Source organism: Falco punctatus, assembly GCF_963210335.1.
Source record: "Falco punctatus genome assembly, chromosome: 8".
In the NCBI taxonomy this organism is placed as follows: domain Eukaryota; kingdom Metazoa; phylum Chordata; class Aves; order Falconiformes; family Falconidae; genus Falco; species Falco punctatus.
The window spans coordinates 6,273,607-6,291,039 of record NC_137588.1 but is presented as its reverse complement, the minus strand read 5'-3'; the positions used below and the strand labels follow the sequence as shown (position 1 = coordinate 6,291,039).

The 17,433-nt window shown below is 60.9% G+C and overlaps 2 protein-coding genes across 30 annotated transcripts in view; one reads left to right on the top strand and one right to left on the bottom strand.

The window, feature by feature from the left end:
- Positions 1–13: 13 nt before the first annotated feature.
- On the bottom strand, positions 14–5,892 carry SLC19A1 (solute carrier family 19 member 1). Of its 8 annotated transcripts, none has more exons than XM_080399272.1 (7): positions 5,365–5,693; positions 4,627–4,785; positions 2,572–2,882; positions 1,061–1,808; positions 591–783; positions 366–507; positions 14–268 (listed from the first exon to the last, which is right to left on the bottom strand). In XM_080399272.1, the coding sequence occupies exons 3-7, from the start codon at positions 2,746–2,748 to the stop codon at positions 86–88; spliced, it is 1,443 nt and encodes a 480-aa protein (XP_080255398.1). In that variant the 5' UTR covers positions 2,749–2,882; positions 4,627–4,785; positions 5,365–5,693; the 3' UTR covers positions 14–85. The 8 variants fall into 8 exon arrangements, with proteins under 8 accessions (XP_080255398.1, XP_080255399.1, XP_080255400.1 ...); XM_080399273.1 differs by having other exon boundaries at positions 4,633–4,785; XM_080399274.1 differs by having other exon boundaries at positions 4,627–4,726.
- PCBP3 (poly(rC) binding protein 3) overlaps positions 2,936–17,433 on the top strand; it is a 67,661-nt gene continuing 53,163 nt past the window's right edge. For 5 of the 22 annotated variants that reach the window (XM_080399251.1, XM_080399248.1, XM_080399246.1 and 2 more), the window contains exon 1: positions 11,616–11,698. The gene's annotated coding sequence lies outside the window, so the exon portion shown is untranslated. Of the gene's footprint in view, positions 4,669–7,622; positions 7,809–11,606; positions 11,699–17,433 lie in introns of those variants that run through there. The other 17 variants (XM_080399254.1, XM_080399252.1, XM_080399253.1 and 14 more) reach the window with 9 other exon arrangements.

Genomic DNA, 17,433 nt, shown 5'->3' with positions numbered 1-17,433 from the left:
ACAGGAGACCAAGTACACATTGACAGTGATGCTCATTTATGGAGCTGCGACCCAGCCCCGGGGGTCACAGTGCCAGCACTCAGGCTCACACGGCGCCTGCCTCCAGGCTCTTCTCCGGTGCTGGCACCTCAGCGGGGAGCTGGCACAACTCCTTGGCCGAGGCCTGCTCCGCTGGCTGCTTGTGGCGGCTGTGCCGGATGCCCACGCTGACAGCTGACAGCAGGTAGGTGACTGCCAGTAGTGTGAAGTAACCAAAATACACGTAAAACTGCGAGAGGAAGGGGGAGAGAATGACACTTGCAGCCCCACCTTTATCCCACACCATTAGGGGACCACCTCCATCCTGGATGTCCCCCCGTCCTTACCTGGGGATGCACAGACAAGCCCAAGCCCCTCCTGTCAGCCACGATGATGGTGATGATGGTCTTCAGCACGGTGGCGAAGAAGGTGTTGACCCCGAAGACCAGTGCGCAGAGCTCTTTCGAGAGGGAAGTAGCGATCTGGAAACTGGGAAAGAGAAGGGCATCAGTGAACCCCTGGTACCAGCCTGGCTGCCAGGGTGGGAGCAGCTCCCTAGGGGTACCACGCACATGGCAATGGGTACCAGGAACTGGTAGGAGCCACGGAAGAGAACGTAGGCAGTGTAGCACAGCCAGATGTTGCTAGTAGTGTTCATCAACAGGAGCAGCCCCGCCTGGAAAGCTGTCACCACCCCGATCACCAGCTCTGACCACAGCGCCCAGCGGATCTTCACATAGCCAGCAGCAAAAGAAGCACCAGCCCCTGGGGAGGAGATGAAGGATGGTGTGAGCACCTCGCCAGCTTGGGACCACCTTGTGTTCCCCAGCCTAGTGATGCTCATCTCATCTAATGATGCTCATCTCATCACTACTGCCACTCCCTGCATCCCCCAAAATGCCATAAGGACCGCCAGTTGCAGGAATGCAGCAGGATGGGAGTGTCCCCCTGCATCCCCGGTGTCCCCAGCCACTCCCAGGGGAAGCAGTCAAACCGGGGTGTCCTCCCACATATCTGGTGTCCCCAGCCCAGGCAAGCGTACCCAGCAGCGTGGAGGCAGCATCCACCCCTCCATTGTACACCTGGCGTTTGTCTGTGGCAGGGTAGATCTCGTTCCAGAGGATCTGCACATAGTACAGCATCAGGTAGTAACCAGCTGAGTTGAAGACCCACCACAAGGACCAGAGCCGGAGCTGGGGTTGCCTGGCCAACACTCCCACCTCCCGCAGCATACGGCACAGTACCGCCTCCCGCCAGCCCCGCGTCCCCCCACCGCCACCCCCCCCAGCCATCTCGTCCAGCTCAGCGGGTGCAGCCTCGTCAGCAGCCCCCTCGGGCTGGTTGAAGAAAAGACTGCGCCGGGGCCGCTCGAGGAAGAGGGTGAGGATGAGGCCAAAGCTGACGAAGCCCAACGAGATGTAGTTGAGGGTGAGGAAGGGGACGCCGCCCAAGGTGACACAGAGCTGGCCCAGCACTGAGCTGGTGAAGACACCCAGGAGGACAGCAGAGCGAGAGTAGCTGGCCATACGCTGGTAGCGGGATGGAGTGACAAGGGAGAAGATGTAGGAGGAGTAGGCGATGCGGGCAGCCATGGTGATGCTGTAGAAGAACTCCATCAGCTGCATGGCCAGGACAGAGGTGCCCAACACAAGCAGCAGCCAAATGGAGATGTGGCTTAGACTCTGCAGCACCAGCACGGGCTTGTAGCGCAGGTAGTCCGTCAGCAGGAAAATGGGTACCAGTACGGCCATGTAGGAGTAGGTCAGCACCGGTGTGATCACGTTGGTCACCTGCCGTGCGTGCAAGGAGGGGCTAAGCATGGGACACATCCCTGGGGGGTGCCCCCAGCCCAGAGGAACGCGGTTCGGGTGGGCGTCAGCCGCTGACTACCATCGTGGCGCTTCCTTGGGGAAGAATGTGTCCTGCGGCGTGCTCGGCTGGGGGCCTGGCTGACCCTTGCCCCCTTCCTGTGCCGAGAACGCAGCGTTCCCACAGATGCAGAGCTTGCTGGACTGGGGCCAGCATCCCTTGGTCAGGGGACAACAACACATGGCCCTTCCTCATCTAACCCCATCGCTGCCAGCAGCCTGGTGGTGCCCAGCCCCGCGCCCCCCACTCTGCATCGCGCCAGCATGGGAGGGTCTCGCTGGTGGGATGGGATGGGGCTCCTCCCAGCCACCCCCCCCACCCAGCCACCCCCCGCCATCCCACTGGCTGCCCAGGTGGGCAGGGTTCAGGCATCACCCCCCAGAATTGGCTGCCACCCTGGCCACACGGTCTTACGCCAGGGAAAGTTCAGCCTGGGACTTTGGGGACAGGGCGACCTCACAGCCCAGTGAGATGGGGACATGCTGCCACCTGGACCCATACTGCACCACCTTCTCCCTCCCAAAAAGCATCGCCACGCCTCACCACGTGCCACCTTGCCCAGGACGTGGCACACCTGCACCCCTCCATGCCCCAGGACCACAGGAGGATGCTCCGGCCAGCCCCAGGGTGGTGACTGTGGCCGCAAAGGGGGATGTCAGGGAGGACACGCTGCCCGCGACTCACCTCTGGCTGTGTGAAGTTCTTGTCAGTCCCCAGGAGATACGGGGTGATGAAGCTCTCCCCGGGCCGGATCTGTGTCATAAAGCCATAGAAGCAGAGGTAGAAGACTTGTAGCTTCCAGCGCTGGTCCGGCAGCGTCTCTGATGCTGGCTTTTTGGCATCATCATCCTTCTTGGGCATGGTTCCGCCGGCTCTGCAGCAGGACAGCAGTGTTATCCTGGGGACGGTCAGCTAGATGGGCTTTGCCGGGCCAGGCAGCCCCTCTTTGGCCGCAGGCGCTCTCCGACGCATCGAAAGCCACGCCGCTGCAGTTTCTGGGGAGAAAGCATTTGGCATGGGCTCAAATTCCTCCAGAATCACAAGGCAAATAAATACCACTACCTTCTCCGCAGGACATGTTCTTGCAAGAAGAAAAGCAACTGCATGTCTCGCTGTGCAAAAGCCGGGGGGGGCGCATTTTGGGCAGCATTTATAAATCTGGTATAAAAGAACCTGGATGCACCAAGCTCTGAAGCAGGGCATGCTTGGCTTCCATCACCTCCTCTTTCTCCCTTTTAAGAGTCAGTGGGGTTTTACCCCCTCCCCAAAGCAACACTTCCCTGAGCCGAGTCACTCTGCTGCAGACCTGGAGACAGAGGGATGCAGATGCCCTGTGCCGAGGAAGCTCCGGGGGAGACGGCAGCAGCCACAGGCACTGCGCCGGTTGTCAAAGCGAGCTAATGTGCACACCAGGCGCAGAGCCGCCCGTGCTGTTATCACACTAGCTGGGCAGTCGGCGGGACGTTAGCCAAGCCACAGAAAAGCAGCTGCCCCTTGGCAATCCCCTGGCCCTCGGCAGTCCCCCGGCAGGTCACAATGCTCGGGTGGTATCGCCTGGCCTGGGGAAAATGCAAAATGCCATGAGGTTCATGGTCTGGAGGGGGATTAAATATTCAAATCCTGAGGTTTGGCTGCAGCAAAGCTGGCAGCACAAGGTAGGGCCGATTAGCAGTCACGAGATGAAGGCAGGGAAGGGAGAAGGCCTGGCCTGGGTGTCCTCCCACTGCTCCCTACTCCCTCAAAAAGTGGCGGGTTTTGAGCCATAAATGGTGCTTTTTGAGTCATAAAAATCCACGTGTGCCAATCCACGCCATGGGAGCAAGGTCTAGAAACCCGATTACCCTGCTAATTGCAGAACAACTAATCACAGTCATTAAAAATAAGTCCATGGTCCCAGTCCATGCCCCTCCTCTGCCATCCTGCACGACAAGACTGGGGGCCTCACCTCTGAAGAGCCCCCCCCGAAAATGCACGTGGCTACTGGGGGAACTAGCTGGTGCCAGTGCTGGCAGGGAAGAACCAGTCATGATCAACACCAAAAGCAGCAGGGGGAAGCGGGGTGCCTATTTGCCCCAGCAAGCTCACAGGTAGGCAAACTGCCCCTACCTCTTAAATAAATACCCCTACCTCTTAAATAAATACCCCTACCTCTTTAACAGATCCCTGGGGCACGGGGCAGGGATTCAGTGCTCGCTTACCGCCAGCCAGCTATCGCCCAGAGCTGGCTTGGGTGCCAGGTGGAGCACTGCAGCCTCCCCGCTGCGCTGTGAAGGGCAAGGGGCAAGGAGAGGGGGCTAAACCCCCCCGAATGCCCACCCCAGTGCTGTGCCATGCCGTGCCTGCCTGGGGCCCCTGCCAGCCACAAGTGCCTGGACTATGCCCCATCACTCGCTCGTCCCCGAACTGGGCTGCGGATGTGAGCGATCGTCACCTCGCTGCGGGGCAGCTCCCCTGCCACACGTGCTGGGACCCCAGTGGGCTGTTTTCCACCCCCTGCTCTAAACCTGTTTCGGAAGCAGACGCTCCCCACTTCCTTTCACATTTACCCAGAATGGATACACGTGCTTTACCCCCAGCTCAAAGGAAACCATGTGCGCTACAGCCAGGATGCAGTTCTGTGCAGCTGCCCCCGTGCCCCCGTGCCCCCGTTCCGGGGAGCGCTGTCTCCTACCTCCTGGCATGTGTACCCCCCCCCGCCATGCAGGGATGCCAGCCCTGAACCCATCTGGCCAGACCCACCTGCACCTCTGCAGACCATCCATGGAGCTGCTGCTGCTCGAGGTGAGTGGGTGCAAGTCCCAGGGGGATGCTTCCAACTCGGTGCTGTTGTCCCTCTGCCCTGGTGCAAGCCAGGCAGAGGAGAGGGAGCAGAGCTCGAGCGGTTATCACCGTGTGAACCTGGTTATCGCTGGGTTATCATGGCATGACCTTGACAAGGGATTGCTGTCATGCTACCTGGCTGTCAACCCAGGGCCGTGGGCGATGTGGGTGGCCAAGCTCAGGCACGGCTCCGCGGGGACCCATAGCCATCGCAGCCCAGATGGGACAGCGGGGGGAACGCTCTCCCGGCAGCAGATGGCACAGAAGTGATGCTGCGGATGCACAACGCATTTTTGGGGTTCCACCGAGCAGGCAGGGTATGGGGTTGCACGAGCCCCTGGGGCACCTTCCCCAGATAAGGGTGTGAAGCTCCTCAAAATACTCCTTCGCCCACCGTGTGGGCACCTCTCTGCCCCCCACCCCAGCACCCAAGGGATGGGTTGCTTCACGTGGCGGGCTTGGGTGCACGTGGTGGAGGGTGTTGGGGGGGGGTGGCGGGGCGCGGCACCCGCTAACCTTGAGGCAGGGCACCCTGCGCACCTTGGGGGCACCCCGCATCCCCAGCATCCCGGGGGGCACCCGCATCCCCGGTTCCCCGGGCACCCCAGCACCGGGGGCACCCCAGCACCCCGCACCCCCCCGCAGCCCAGGCCGTACCTGGGGGGCGGCGGGCATGGGGGCGGCGGCCCGCACCTGCTCGGCCGCGGTGTGGGGGGGTCCCGGGGCTCCCCGCGGCCCCGCCGCGCCGGAGCAGGATCCGCAGCGAAGGCGAGGAGGAGGAGGAGGAGGAGGAGGAGGAGGAGGGTGCGGGGGCCCTCAGGGAATGTAGTCGGGATCCATGTGCGGGGCGGCGGGGGGAGGACCGCAAGGCCCACATTGCAGCGGATAGGAGGAAGGGGAGGGGAAGGGAAAGGAAGAGGAGGAGGAGCAGCCCGGCCACTCCCCGGCAAAGCCGCTCCGGCAGCCCGCGAGGTGGGGGAACCCCCCCGCAGCGCCACCTGCGCACCCCGCCGGGGGGACGGGGCACCCGGCTCCCTCCAGCCGCCGCAGCTCCCCGCCCATCCGCCGTGGCCTCTGGGCTGCGGGGCCCTGCATCCCGCCGGGCGGGCGCGGCAGCATCCCTGGGGAGACGCTGCCCGCCGCCCCGGCTCCCCCCCCGGTGATTTAACGCCCCGCTGCCCATAGCCGCTTAGATTTATTTCTGCCCCCCCCCCCTTCATCTGTTACAGTCTGGGCTGTGCCACGTCCCAGAGGGTCCCGGCCGTGCCTGCTGGGCTTAGAGCAACATTGCCGCATCCCCTCTCCCCTCGGCACAGCCCCCCCCCGAGATGTGCTTTTGGGGTGAGACCCGGTCATCAGGACAACAGAGGCTGGACCACGGCCCTGCATCGGTCCCTGAGGCAAGAGCATCCATAGAGGGAAACTAAGCAGAGGTGGAGCCCCTCGAGGATCAGGCCCCGGAGCTGGTGTCCCCACCTCCCGGGAGACGGCGCATCTTCTGAGAGCATCTTTCCCCCTGCCCCCCTCCCGCCTTTCCTCCCCCTCTCCCAGCACTCACTCTGCCAGAAGCAAATGCAACCTGACAGGGCTCGGCTACTCCCCTGAAGTATTTATGTTCCCGCCTGGAAGTGCGGCAGCAGGATCCCAGATATCCAGGGGTCGTCACGGCCCCCCTGCCCAGGGCTGTGACGGGTACAGGCAGCCGCTTCCCAGCCTGGGGCCTTCCCACCCAGACCACTCCCATCCCATTGAGCCCCCCAACACCCATGTGAAGATGCTCATGGCCGAACTTCTGGGGTGAGGGCTGGACCAGCATTTATGTCACTTGGGGTTTTCTCCTCCTTTTCCCCCCAGCCACACGGACAGAGCCAGGCTGTGTGATCGAGGTGGGGGACATCCCGAGTCCTTTCCTACATGATGGTATGTTTGCTCCCCAAAGCAGTTTCTTCCCTGAGGACACTGGGACAGCTTGGGTGCTGCAGAAGGACCACCTTGTGTCCCCTCCCAGGCAAGTGCTGGTCCTGCAGACGATGGCAAGACCACAGCAGAGGTGCCGGCAGGGTCCCCATGCCCAGCGTGTCCCTCCCTCGGGCAGGGGCACAGCCCTTGGGGGGAACCTGTCTCTCCATGCCCTGATTGCCAGGACGATGGCAGGGCTGGGGCCATGTGCAGCAGGACCTGGGTGCAGGAGCATGCCGGGGTGATGCTGTGCACCTGGGCAATGCCAGCACCCTGGGAGCACCGGGTGGGCCTTAATCCCCCTGAGCAGTGTCACCTGGGACTCCCACCCCCCCCACCGTATTGTTCCTTACCAAAGTCCTGCTGCCGCTACCAGCCCCAGTCACTGGCCGGGCTCCCTCCAGCCTGGGGCAGCACCCAGGGGTGCCAGGCCCGGGATGGCAGGTGCGTTTGTGCAAAGAGGGCAGGGTGCTGGCAGCACAGGGCGCCCCAGCCTCCCACTGGATGGCTCACACAGGGGGGGCAACCCCCGAGGCCCGAGGGCTAGTATCCCCTAGGGACTGGGGCTGGGGCAGGGATTGGGACAGGGGCAGGGGCTGGGGTAGGGGCTGGGGCAGGGGCTGGGCTGTAGCAGCAGAAGGGCAGGGCAGGAGCAGGGAGTGGGGAGGGGCAAGGGCAGTGTCAGGGTCTGGTGCTGGGGAAGGGGCAGGGGCTCGGGCTCGAGCAGGGTCTAGGGGACAGGCAGGGGCTGGAGCGGGGCAAGGGCAGAGGCTGGGGCAGGGATCGGGGCTGGGAAAGCGCAGGGACAGGGGCGCGAAGGGGGCGGGGGGAGAGCTAGGACCTGGCAGGGGCAACGGCCGGGGTAGGAGTGCGGCTGGGGTGGGCTTAGGGGCAGGGGCGAGGACCGGGGCTTGGGGAGGAGCAGGGGGTGGGACAGGGCGCGGGGGGGCCGGGCAGGGCCGGGGGGCCGGGCGGGGCTGCGGGGGGGCCGGGCAGGGCGCACCCGCTCGGCTCCGGCTGCCGCCTCCCCGGGAGCGATCCCCGCCGCGCCCTCCCGGCCCCACGCCCGGCGCCGCTCCCGCTGCCCCGCTCGGCCCCGCTCGGTCCCGCCCGGCCCGGCCCGGCCCGTCCGCCCGGCACAGGTAGGGACTCGCCTTCCCGGGGGCGCCGTTTGCTGGGCGGGGGGGAGGGGCTCGGGGGGCCCGGGACGGAGCTCCCGGTGCCGGAGGGGCTGCCCCAGCCCCGGGCGCCGCACGCTGCCCTCGCCCCCGCTCCGGCAGGGTCCGTTCCTGGGGCGGGTGTTCTGTGTGTGAGCCCCCCACGGAGCCCCCGGGGTGGCGGAGCGGACGCGCACACACGCAGCCGCCGGGACGAGGAGGCGGCTCCCGGTGCGGCACCGCTCCGGGACCCAGCCCGGGAGCGGGAGGTGAGCACCCTCCAAAGGCAGGGCGGTGAGTCCCCCATGTCCCTGCCCTGGGGGTCCCCCCTATTCCCGGCCACCTCCCCGAGTGCGCGCCTCTGCCAGGCTGCTGAGTTACCGGACCCTGCCTCCCAGCCTGGGATGCTGCTCAGCTCCGCAGGGGCTGGCAGCTGCCGAAACAAGCCCCGAAGTGCTTTCCCGGTGGCCCAGGCCCCCAAGTGGGGGGACACCACGGCAGGCAGCTCGCCGAGCCCCCTGCCCGCCGCTGCAGGGAGAAGTGCGGGTGGGGACGGGGACGGCAGGGATGCTGCGCAGGCAAGCCCTGGCCGCTGGCTTTCGGGTGGTGGCTTTTGGTGCGAGCATCCTGTAGGGTCCCGCTGGTGTCTGTCTGGTGGTCGTTTCTGAGACTGGGCTTCGGGCCTGCTGGTCACCAAGCACCCACCGAGCTGCTCATCTGTGCACCCAGCCGGGGCAGGTGCACCCCAACATCAGTGCTAGGGGGAGGAAGGGGGCCCAGGCCCTGTTCCTGGAGCACACACCTCCAAGCTTCCCCCACAGCTGGGCAAATCACCTCCCGGGAAGACCCTTTCTCCAGCCGGGACCTTTCTGTCCTTCCTTTAAAATTAGGCTGGTTCATCGGTACGTGCCTCATGGGAGCACAGGGTGCCCTGCTCTGGGATTGCTCCCTGCTCCCCACTGGAGCCATCACCCCACATCACAGGAGCTAGATGGAGAGGGGTAGGTTTGTCTGGGTATCGCTCCTGGGGCAGCGGGCAGCATTTATTGCCCAGCTCCTCCCGGCGGGTCCCCCCAGGTCTGGATGAGGTCTTGCTGACCCATCCTGGGGAGGTGGGGGGGCCCGTGCCACCCTCCTCACAGCAGCCCAGCCCTGTGCAGCATCCTTTGGTGGCCGCTGCGCTGCAGAACATCCCCACCCCAGTGCGGATGCTGCATGGCCCCCCGGGAATGGCGCAGAGCCCCACGCCACACGGCCTCCTCCCCCAGCCTGCGGCACAACGAGCCTGGGGCAGATGGCGCAGCTCGGAGTAGAATGCCCCAGGGGCTCCCACGGTGCTGGGGGTGTGGGGTGAAGCTGGGTGCTGTGGCCACACAGTGTGGTGCAGGTGTCCCAGGCTTTCCTGGCCTGCAGCTGTGGACGGTGCGTTCTCTCCATCCTTGCAAGAGGAGAGAGCATCTGTGCATCCCCAGGGATGCAATAGCAAGGGAGTGGGTGGTCCTGGTGGGGGATGCACCAGACGCTGCTCTGTGCCAGGATCTTGGGTGGGTTTAGAGGTGGACAGGGGTTCCTGAGGGTGGAGGGGATGGATAGCGGCACTTACTGCAGACCAGCTCCAGCTGTAAGCAAGCACCTTGGGAATGGAGATCCCCGTGGGAGGTGAAGGTGGCACCCAAAATCTCTGTGACCTCATCCATGCTTTCTAGGAGCATTTCCATATCGGCCTCTGGGAGGCTGTGAGAGCCCCATCTGAGCTCACTTTAAATGATGGCTGGGGAGGTGTAGCACCGCTGTGAAGTTCAGAGCAAGCCCGTGCAGGTGCTGAAATGGCTGCCAGACACTGCTGGGGTGGGTCGAGCGATGCTCAGCCCCTGTGCTGCCTGAGCCCCGGGTCCGTGGGGCTGTGGCAGGGGACTCCAGCCCAGGTTAGTGGGTACAAGTACAGTCCTCAGCTCCTTTCCCTTCTCTTTTCAATGGCCCAGGAGAGCACAGGCTTGTTTCAGCATCTGGCATCCCATGCAGCAGCCGCAGGGTATCATTCCCTGCATGGAGGCTGCAGGGATGCCGGAGACGCATGCCAGGCTGGGGGACAGCATCCATGTCCCCAGGGTGGACCCTTCACTGCCAGCCCTGGGGCAGTGATACCTGGGGACATCCTTCATCCTCCTGCCCCATCCTGGCACAGCAATGCCCATGCCCACTGGCATGGGTTGAGGCTCTCACCTTCCCACACCACAGAAACAGGACCACCTTCCATCAGGCTGGCAGGCAAGCTGGGTGCTAGCACCTCTCTGACTGCCTGTGGGGAGAATGCAAAAAGAAAAACTTTTTAATGCAGGAAGTCCCTCCTTTGAGTGTCCTCAAAGGGCTGGTTTCTGTTGAGGGGGGAATACGTGTTTTTCCGGTGGGCAAGTTCCCCCCCAAACTGGGGAAAGCCTGTCAAGACTTGGCACGATGATCGATGGGGAGCCCTTTACAGGAGCTGTGTTTTGTTAGTGGCTTCCAAAATGCAAGGATTAAAAGTTTTCCTCTGAAAACAGCAAAACAAAGTGCCTTGAATTTTTTCCATTGCTTCTTCCTTTTGCTGAGCCCCAGCCTCTGGCCTGTTTGCTGGGTAAGCTTTGCAGTGAGATACACAGATGAGAAATGCCAATCCCCGGGGTGGTGGTGCATTTCCAATCCCCTTTGGTCCAGCAGCAGCCCATCACCAGGGTCTCGTGGCATGTGCCCCCCCACCCCCTGGGCTTGTTGGGGGAGCACTGGCATCATGTCCACCAGCCTGGTTGGGCACACATGGTGAGGAAACCCGGTGTTGACTGGAGGAGGGGAAAGGGTCCACATGTAAGGGCAAGCAGCTGATGTCTCCCAGGAAGGGGTTAATCTTGAAGCTCCAGATCTGGTATCTTATTGCTGGCTGCTTTGGGTAAAAGCTTTTTTGGCTCCGTTTCAAGGGCAGGCTGGAGGATGACTCATGCATCTCTGCCACCAAGGAGTAAACCCTCTTATTGCGACTTTCCCAGCACAAGGTGATGGTTTCCTGAAAATTCAAGTGCCCTGGAGGGCCCTGGTCTGCTGGTCCCAGGGTTTGGGAAAAGCTGCTTCCCAGCAGTGCTGGGATCAGCTTGTGCTTAGGGAATTGGGGCGGAGGCATCTCTGGCATAGGTGCTGGGTGATGCTGAAGCGCCTGCGTGGTTGTCCCCGTGATGGGGACCTGCTGTGGTGGGCACAGGGTGAGCGACCAGCACCAGCGGGGTGGAAGGGAGCAGGATCTTCTCTTAAAAGCTGCTAAATAATGATAAGCTAAGCAACGCATTTGGGAACGTAAGCAACGTGCTGCTGCGAGTGGAGGTAGCAAAATGCTCTGCGTATCCTGGCATTAGCGACCAAGCTGCTGCTGGTGGAAGGGTTGCTCATCCGCTACGTGCACCTTTGCTACGCGCGAGGTTTGGAGCTCCCCTCAATGTGTTCCACGTGGTGAACGCTGCGTGAACACCAGGCTCTGAAACACCCAACCACAGCCAGCATGGGGCTGGGGGTGCTGCTGGGGGTCTCCACTCTGAAACCTTCTGCCTTGTGCAAACACGACACAACATGGGCTCTGCCCCCAAGTCCTCCCATGTCACAGGTGCACATTTCCAGTTGCAACATTTTTGCTCCATCACCCTTGCAAGGATTTTGAGGGGTTGCCAAAATTGGGGGAGCACCTTGCATTGTGTCGGGCCACGTTGTTTGGAGGATGCTTTCGCCCTGGTGCAGCCTGACTCTTGTCCCTTTTGTCTGCAGGGACAAAAGCTGCCCGGCCGGCTGCACTGCCACCTTCCCAACGCCACCAGATGTGCCACCAAGTCACGCTGCTCAGGGGACCGGCCCCGGGGGTAAGAAGGCAGGAGCAGCCCTGCTGTAGGTCCAGGGCTGCCCAGGGAACTCCAGACATGATGGTGGCATGTCCCTCCCTGGCACAGGTCGTGCCAGCTGGTGGCATGGCCAGGCCAGACCGGCCCCATGCTGCTGAGGGGTGGTGTGTGGCTGCTTCAATCCCCTCTTGCCCAGGTGACGTTAGGAAGCTGGATGATCCATGACGAGGTTCCCGCTGCTTGTTGTGCTCCTGAAATTATAAAAAGGAGGGCTTTCGGTAATGGCAGTGGATAAGGGCATCCAGGTTTCAGTGCCTGAAGTGAACATCTCCTCCCTTTTGTGTGTTTTGGGAAAGCCCACAGGAGAGCCCCTCCCTGTGCGCAGGCAAAAAGCGGAGGGCTTGGAGAAAGTTTTTGGGTTTCAGGGTGAAATTATTTCATGCCAGGCAGCCTAATCCACCTCTGGAGTGACCCTGCTCAGGGCAGGAGCTGGACCAGAGGCACTCACAGCCTGACTCGCTCTGTGCCTCTGTCCTTCCTTGGAAATGATTCACTATTTAAAGGCTTTTATTTGACTGATAACATGAAGGCAATGTTTTGGAGAGCTGTAGAGAGGAAACCGCAGGGTATCTGTGAAATGAAGCCCCTCCCTGTGGTGGTGTGGCTCCATGGGACATACTCCAGCCTCTTTGCTGGGGTAGCCAGTGGCCACTCCATGAAACACACCTCAGGAATTTTGGGAAGCTGTGAAGCCCAAAGCCAGCGGGCAAAATCCATACGTTTCTGACATTTCATAGCTTTGGGGGAGATTCTCCTGATCTGGCTATGTTGGACGCTTTGTGTCAGGGGAGGAGGATGCCTTGGGGATGGCCAGGGTGGGCTCACTGAGCTTGTGCAGGGCCAGGGATCTTGCAGGACGCACAGGGCTGTGACGGGGAGGATGGTGAGTGCATGGTGAGGTGCAGAGAAGCAGCCCTGTAGCATCATCAGGGCTTTAGTGTCTGCTGAAAAATCTGCCTAGGGGGACCTCTTCAGGCACCTCGCTGGTCTGGGCACCTCTGTGACTCAGTTTCCTCACCTGGAAAATGTGTTACCCCTCCACGGGGTTTTGGGCACCGGCACGTGGCAGGGGAAGAACAAGTGAGGGTCCTGAAGTTGCCTGTTTTTTCTGCACAGCTTGGGTGGCCATGGTCCCCAGGGACACACACCTATAGCTCACCCTCTCTGTCCTGGGACATTTCCTTGCATGCAGGCTCTGTGCTGAGGATCTGGCTCCCCAGGCAAGCGGCAGAAGCGATACTGTGACGTGCTGATGTGTCTTACACCTCAGCCAGGGCTTCACCAGCCTCTGCTGGCCTTCCATGTTCCTCCGTCAGAGGACTAGGGTGCAAACCGTGCCCAGAAGCCATGCGTCCCAGCCTGTATGGTTTCTGTCCTTTCCCTGCGTTGCAGCCTCCTCCTTTCAAGTGCTTCTGAGAGCTAACGCGCCTGTTGTTGGCAGCTCTCCCTGCCATGGTTAGAAAACACCCCAGAGTTTTGTGAGTAGAGCTGACAATATCTGGCGAGACATTTCTCCCTTGCAAGCACGCGGGAGTAGTTTTGCCAGCCCTTGAGCAAGGGAAGAGGGGCAATGATAAAGTAAGGATGGAAGGGAAAAAAACCAACCCAGAAGAACGGAGGACAGCACTAAATTTGCTGACCTCCTTGCTCTCGATTGCCTCTGGAGCAGAAGGAAAATGAATTGGAGGGGATTGGCTGCTTGTGAATAGCCCCAGGAGCAGGACTGGGCTGTGCAGACCCTGGGGTCTCCTTGGGCTGACCTCTGCTCTGGGTTCTTTTGGGCAGCAACAGCCTTCTGAAAGGCACAGGGTGGTCTCAGCTGTGAGTGTTGTCCTGGGGAGCTGCTGGTGGCATCTGCTGCTGGGGCTCGGCTCCGGCTCAAGTGCTTTGACGTTGGCGCATTACATCACTCCTAATCCTTTTAGTGATGTTTAGGTTTCGGAGAGAGCTTTTTTAGCTCTCCAAATCCCATCCTGAGGACCTAAACTAGCCCACTCCATTGGACATAATCCCCATTCTTCCCCAAAGGTGGGGAAGGACCAGGGATTCCACTGCAGGTGGTCCGTCTCATCCCGGTGGGCTGTTCCTAAGGCTTCCTAAGCCCACCAAGCACTTCTCGTGTGCAGTGAAGCCTCAGCCCTTCGTGGCCAGGGAGCACTCTGGAAGTTTTCAAAACTCACCAGACATGGTTTTCCCCAAGGAAACGCCAGCAGCTATGGCTCTCTGGGTAGGGCACTTAGGGCTTAGCTTGCTGTGACCTAAATGAAATGTGTGCTTGTCCCAAAACCAGGTCTCCACTGGGTACCCAAGCCTCTGGCACTGCCTCCTCCACCCTCCAGGATGCTGGGGTCCCTCTGGGCATGCCGGATGCCGCTGGTGTTTTCCGGAAGAGGGAGGAAAAGGTGAAACGCCAGCTTCCCCCGTCACCAACCGATTTGTCCTCTAGGAGATTAGTCCCCTTCCCTGGCTTACAGGGGGATTTGCGGCCGCTCCATCTGCTCAAGCCCAGCGGGTCAGTGCGTGCCAGGGAGGAGTGGCCGGAGTCCAGCTGCTGTCTCTGCTCCCAGGATCCCAGGCAAAGCCACCCCTGGCTTTGCACCCCGGGTTGGGCATTTCTGGCTGTATGAAAGGAGCAAAACCCCCCGGAGCTGCGCAGGTGAAAATCCTGCTTGCAATGTGGTTTAGACCTGAGGGTGTTTGTTGATGGAGCCAATGAAAACTGTGTGGAGCAATGGCAAGTTTTTTTAAGCTGCTGTTGGCTGGTAGAAAGCCTTGAGGATGCTCGAGGACCTCTCCTTCCACCCAGGATGGTCCCGAGGGGATGATTGCCCTGTAAACCCACTTGGCCTTGGGGAAAGCAGGCAGGTGGGTTGGGAGGGAAGCATCTCAGTGGAGGCTTTCCTGGATGGACCCACGACTTGCCTGCCAGAGCTTTGGGGGTAAATGGGGGGAAGTTTACTGGCTCACGAGTGCTTTTAGAGCCAGGTTTTCTGGAGGGGAAAATCAGGAGGTGATGGGAGTGATACGGGGCTCTCCCTTCTCCCGCTCTGCTGCTCCTGTCTCATCACAAGGTGCCAGTTGAAGGTGGTGGGTGGCAAGGAGGCTGGAGGTAAGTTAGGGAAGAGCTGATGACAAGTGGGCTTACGGAGGCTGGATTTATAGGTACTGACTGAACTAGGTTTGTGGAAGTGGCAGGGGGGGCTGCCGGGTGATGCCGGGGGCCGGGGCTTTGCTGAGCGCCATCCTGCTCCCAGGCTGTGGGGACCATGGGGCATGGGAGACTTTGGCCATGCCCAGATCCTGGCAAAGAGTAGATCTGGTGTGCCACTGGATCCAGGAACATGCTCCCCTCATGTTGCTGCCTTTTTAGCAGGCATGGGGCCACGTGGGACCTGCCAGACCCCCCCAGGGATGCTTCTGGTGGGGCAGCTCTCAGAAAGCACTGGTTTCTCTTCTAACGTGGCAGAAAATCACAAAGAAGGGAGCTCCGGGCGGCGGAGATGAGATGCTGAGACACCAACGCTGTCCCCATCCCGCTCACTCACTGCTGCAGAGCCCGGGGGGAACCGGTTTCAGCCCCCCCATCTCCATTCTCCTTTATTTGCTGTTTCGCCAGGAATACCGATGGAGGCTGCCAGGTGTCAGCTTGGAAATCTTTTAACTTTACCTCATCTCCCCAAATGGACAATGTCTCCGCTCATTAGGTACCCGCCCAGGGGGCAGATGTCATCTCCGCTCATGGGTTTTCTCAGCCCATCTCTGCCGAGACTCTTGACAGCTTCAGAGCGCTCAGGTCCCATCACGTCACGCTGGCTCCTGCCCGCGGGGCTGCCCGCTCTGCCTGCCTGGAGGCCATGCCATCCCGGCAGCGGTGTACCGACACCCCCCACCTTGGGCTCATTACCTCCCTCTTTTGAGGAGTGGGGTTTTGAAGGATGTTTTGTTAAAAGGCTGGAAAATAATGGGCACCGGTGGCACATGCGTGGCGTGCGCGTGCGTGTGTGTGTGTGCGGAGCTGGAATCAGTTTTTCTTGCCCGGGCAGCGCCTGGGAGGAGAAGCCATCTCTGAAGTCTGCCCTTTGAGGCTGATGCGTCCCGACAGCTTGTTCACTGGGACATTAAAATCATTGCCTCTGTCTGCGTAAAACACCCAGTAAGGCGGATGATGGGAACACAGGTCAGGGGAGGATCGTTCTCTCCCCTTCACAAGAAGCGGCGGCACTGAAAACCCCAAGCAGCAGAACAAAGTGGATCCCAGCTGCACAGGGGCTGCTGTGCCCTGACGGGCTGGAAGCAGGGTCCCCTCCAACATGAAGGGGGCTGGCAGCCTGGGGGGGGGCAATGCAAAGGGAGCCATCGTGCTGAGGTTCCCATCTATAAGGTCTACCGTAGCGCAGAGATTTGGTGATACGGTGGGAGAGCATCCCCATCCCTATCCCATCCAGTGCATCCTTCACCAGCTGCACAGCGTGTTTTCTCAAAGAGTTTGAGTTTTCCCTGGAGGGTTGCAGCAAAGCAAGAGGACATCTGCAAGCTCTCCATCCTCTGTAGACCGTGGACCCCACACAGGTGCCTCATGGTCTCAAACACAGTGCCAAGCAAGATGCCCTATGGGCACAAGCAGTCAAGTACTTGCAGGTGAGGGGAAGCTGAAGTCCAGCTTGGCTGAGGTTGAAGAGAGGCAGGCTGGGTGTTGGAGCAGGCTTTTTTGCGGGGGTCAGGGGGGGATGCTATGTATTAGGAGATATGGGAGGACCTGCTGGCATTTGGGATGGCAGGATAAGGCAGCATGCCAGGGTCCTGAGGGGGCTGCTTCTGCATCTCCAGCCCAGAGAAGGTGCGGAGATCGGGAGACTGGGCAGGGCTGCTGAAAATCTTGTTTTGCCTGGGAAAGCTTTACTTTGAGGGGCCCTTAAAAGTGATTCCTGATGTGATCTGCCGGTTTGGTCAGGGCAGCAGCACGGCCTGTGAGCTGGAGTGCTCTGGACACCCACCAAGGCAGTGCCAGGGGCAGCCCCCCTGCCTAGCTGCTGCTTTGGATACCCACAGATGTCCCCAAGAGCAGTGCTCACCAGCTCGCTCTGGCTGAGCAAAAGCAGGGGAGTTGTCACAGCCCCATGTGACTGGGCACGGGACCTGCTCACACGTGGAAGTACCCACCAGCTCACCTCCGAGGCTGAGCGCGAGCAGGGAGCTGCATACTTTGTTCACCTTTGCATCCTACTGATGCCACATGGTCAAACCCTCTCCAGAGAACGTTTGCCACATCTCTGTGGTTCCTCCTTCCCCAAGCATGACTGAACGCTGTGAAATTTTGAGCCCCCTGGCATGGGGTAGCTGAGTCCTCCAGTGCAGGTGGGAAGTGTCAAGCTGAGGATGCTGCCGAGCTGTGGGGTCCCGGCTGCTCAGGGTGCTTGCTGCCTCTCTGGGACAAGTTAAGGATGTTGAAATGTTGTAGTCTACAAAGGTTGACTGTTGGGGGGGCTGGCCACATCAGTGCATTGGAATTCATGGCATTTTCAGGTGCTCTTGTCTGGGAGGGACAGGTGTCATTTTGCTGGGATCTGGACACTTCTGCTGCTCTGCTGTTCATGAGTGGCTCCTTCAGCATCCTGGGTGACCCCTCATGGACACTGCTGACCAAATCTGCTGATGGGACCTAGTCCATATGAGCTAGTGGGCAAGCTGACCATGCA

Bases quoted from the DNA above. Each gene is read 5' to 3' on its own strand.
- SLC19A1 (XM_080399272.1), bottom strand. From the start codon at position 2,748: ATGCCCAAGAAGGATGATGATGCCAAAAAGCCAGCATCAGAGACGCTG. The intron at 1,809-2,571 runs GTGAGTCGCGGG...CACGCACGGCAG, and splicing joins AGAACTTCACACAGCCAGAG to GTGACCAACGTGATCACACC. The intron at 269-365 runs GTAAGGACGGGG...TTCCTCTCGCAG, and splicing joins GCTTGTCTGTGCATCCCCAG to TTTTACGTGTATTTTGGTTA.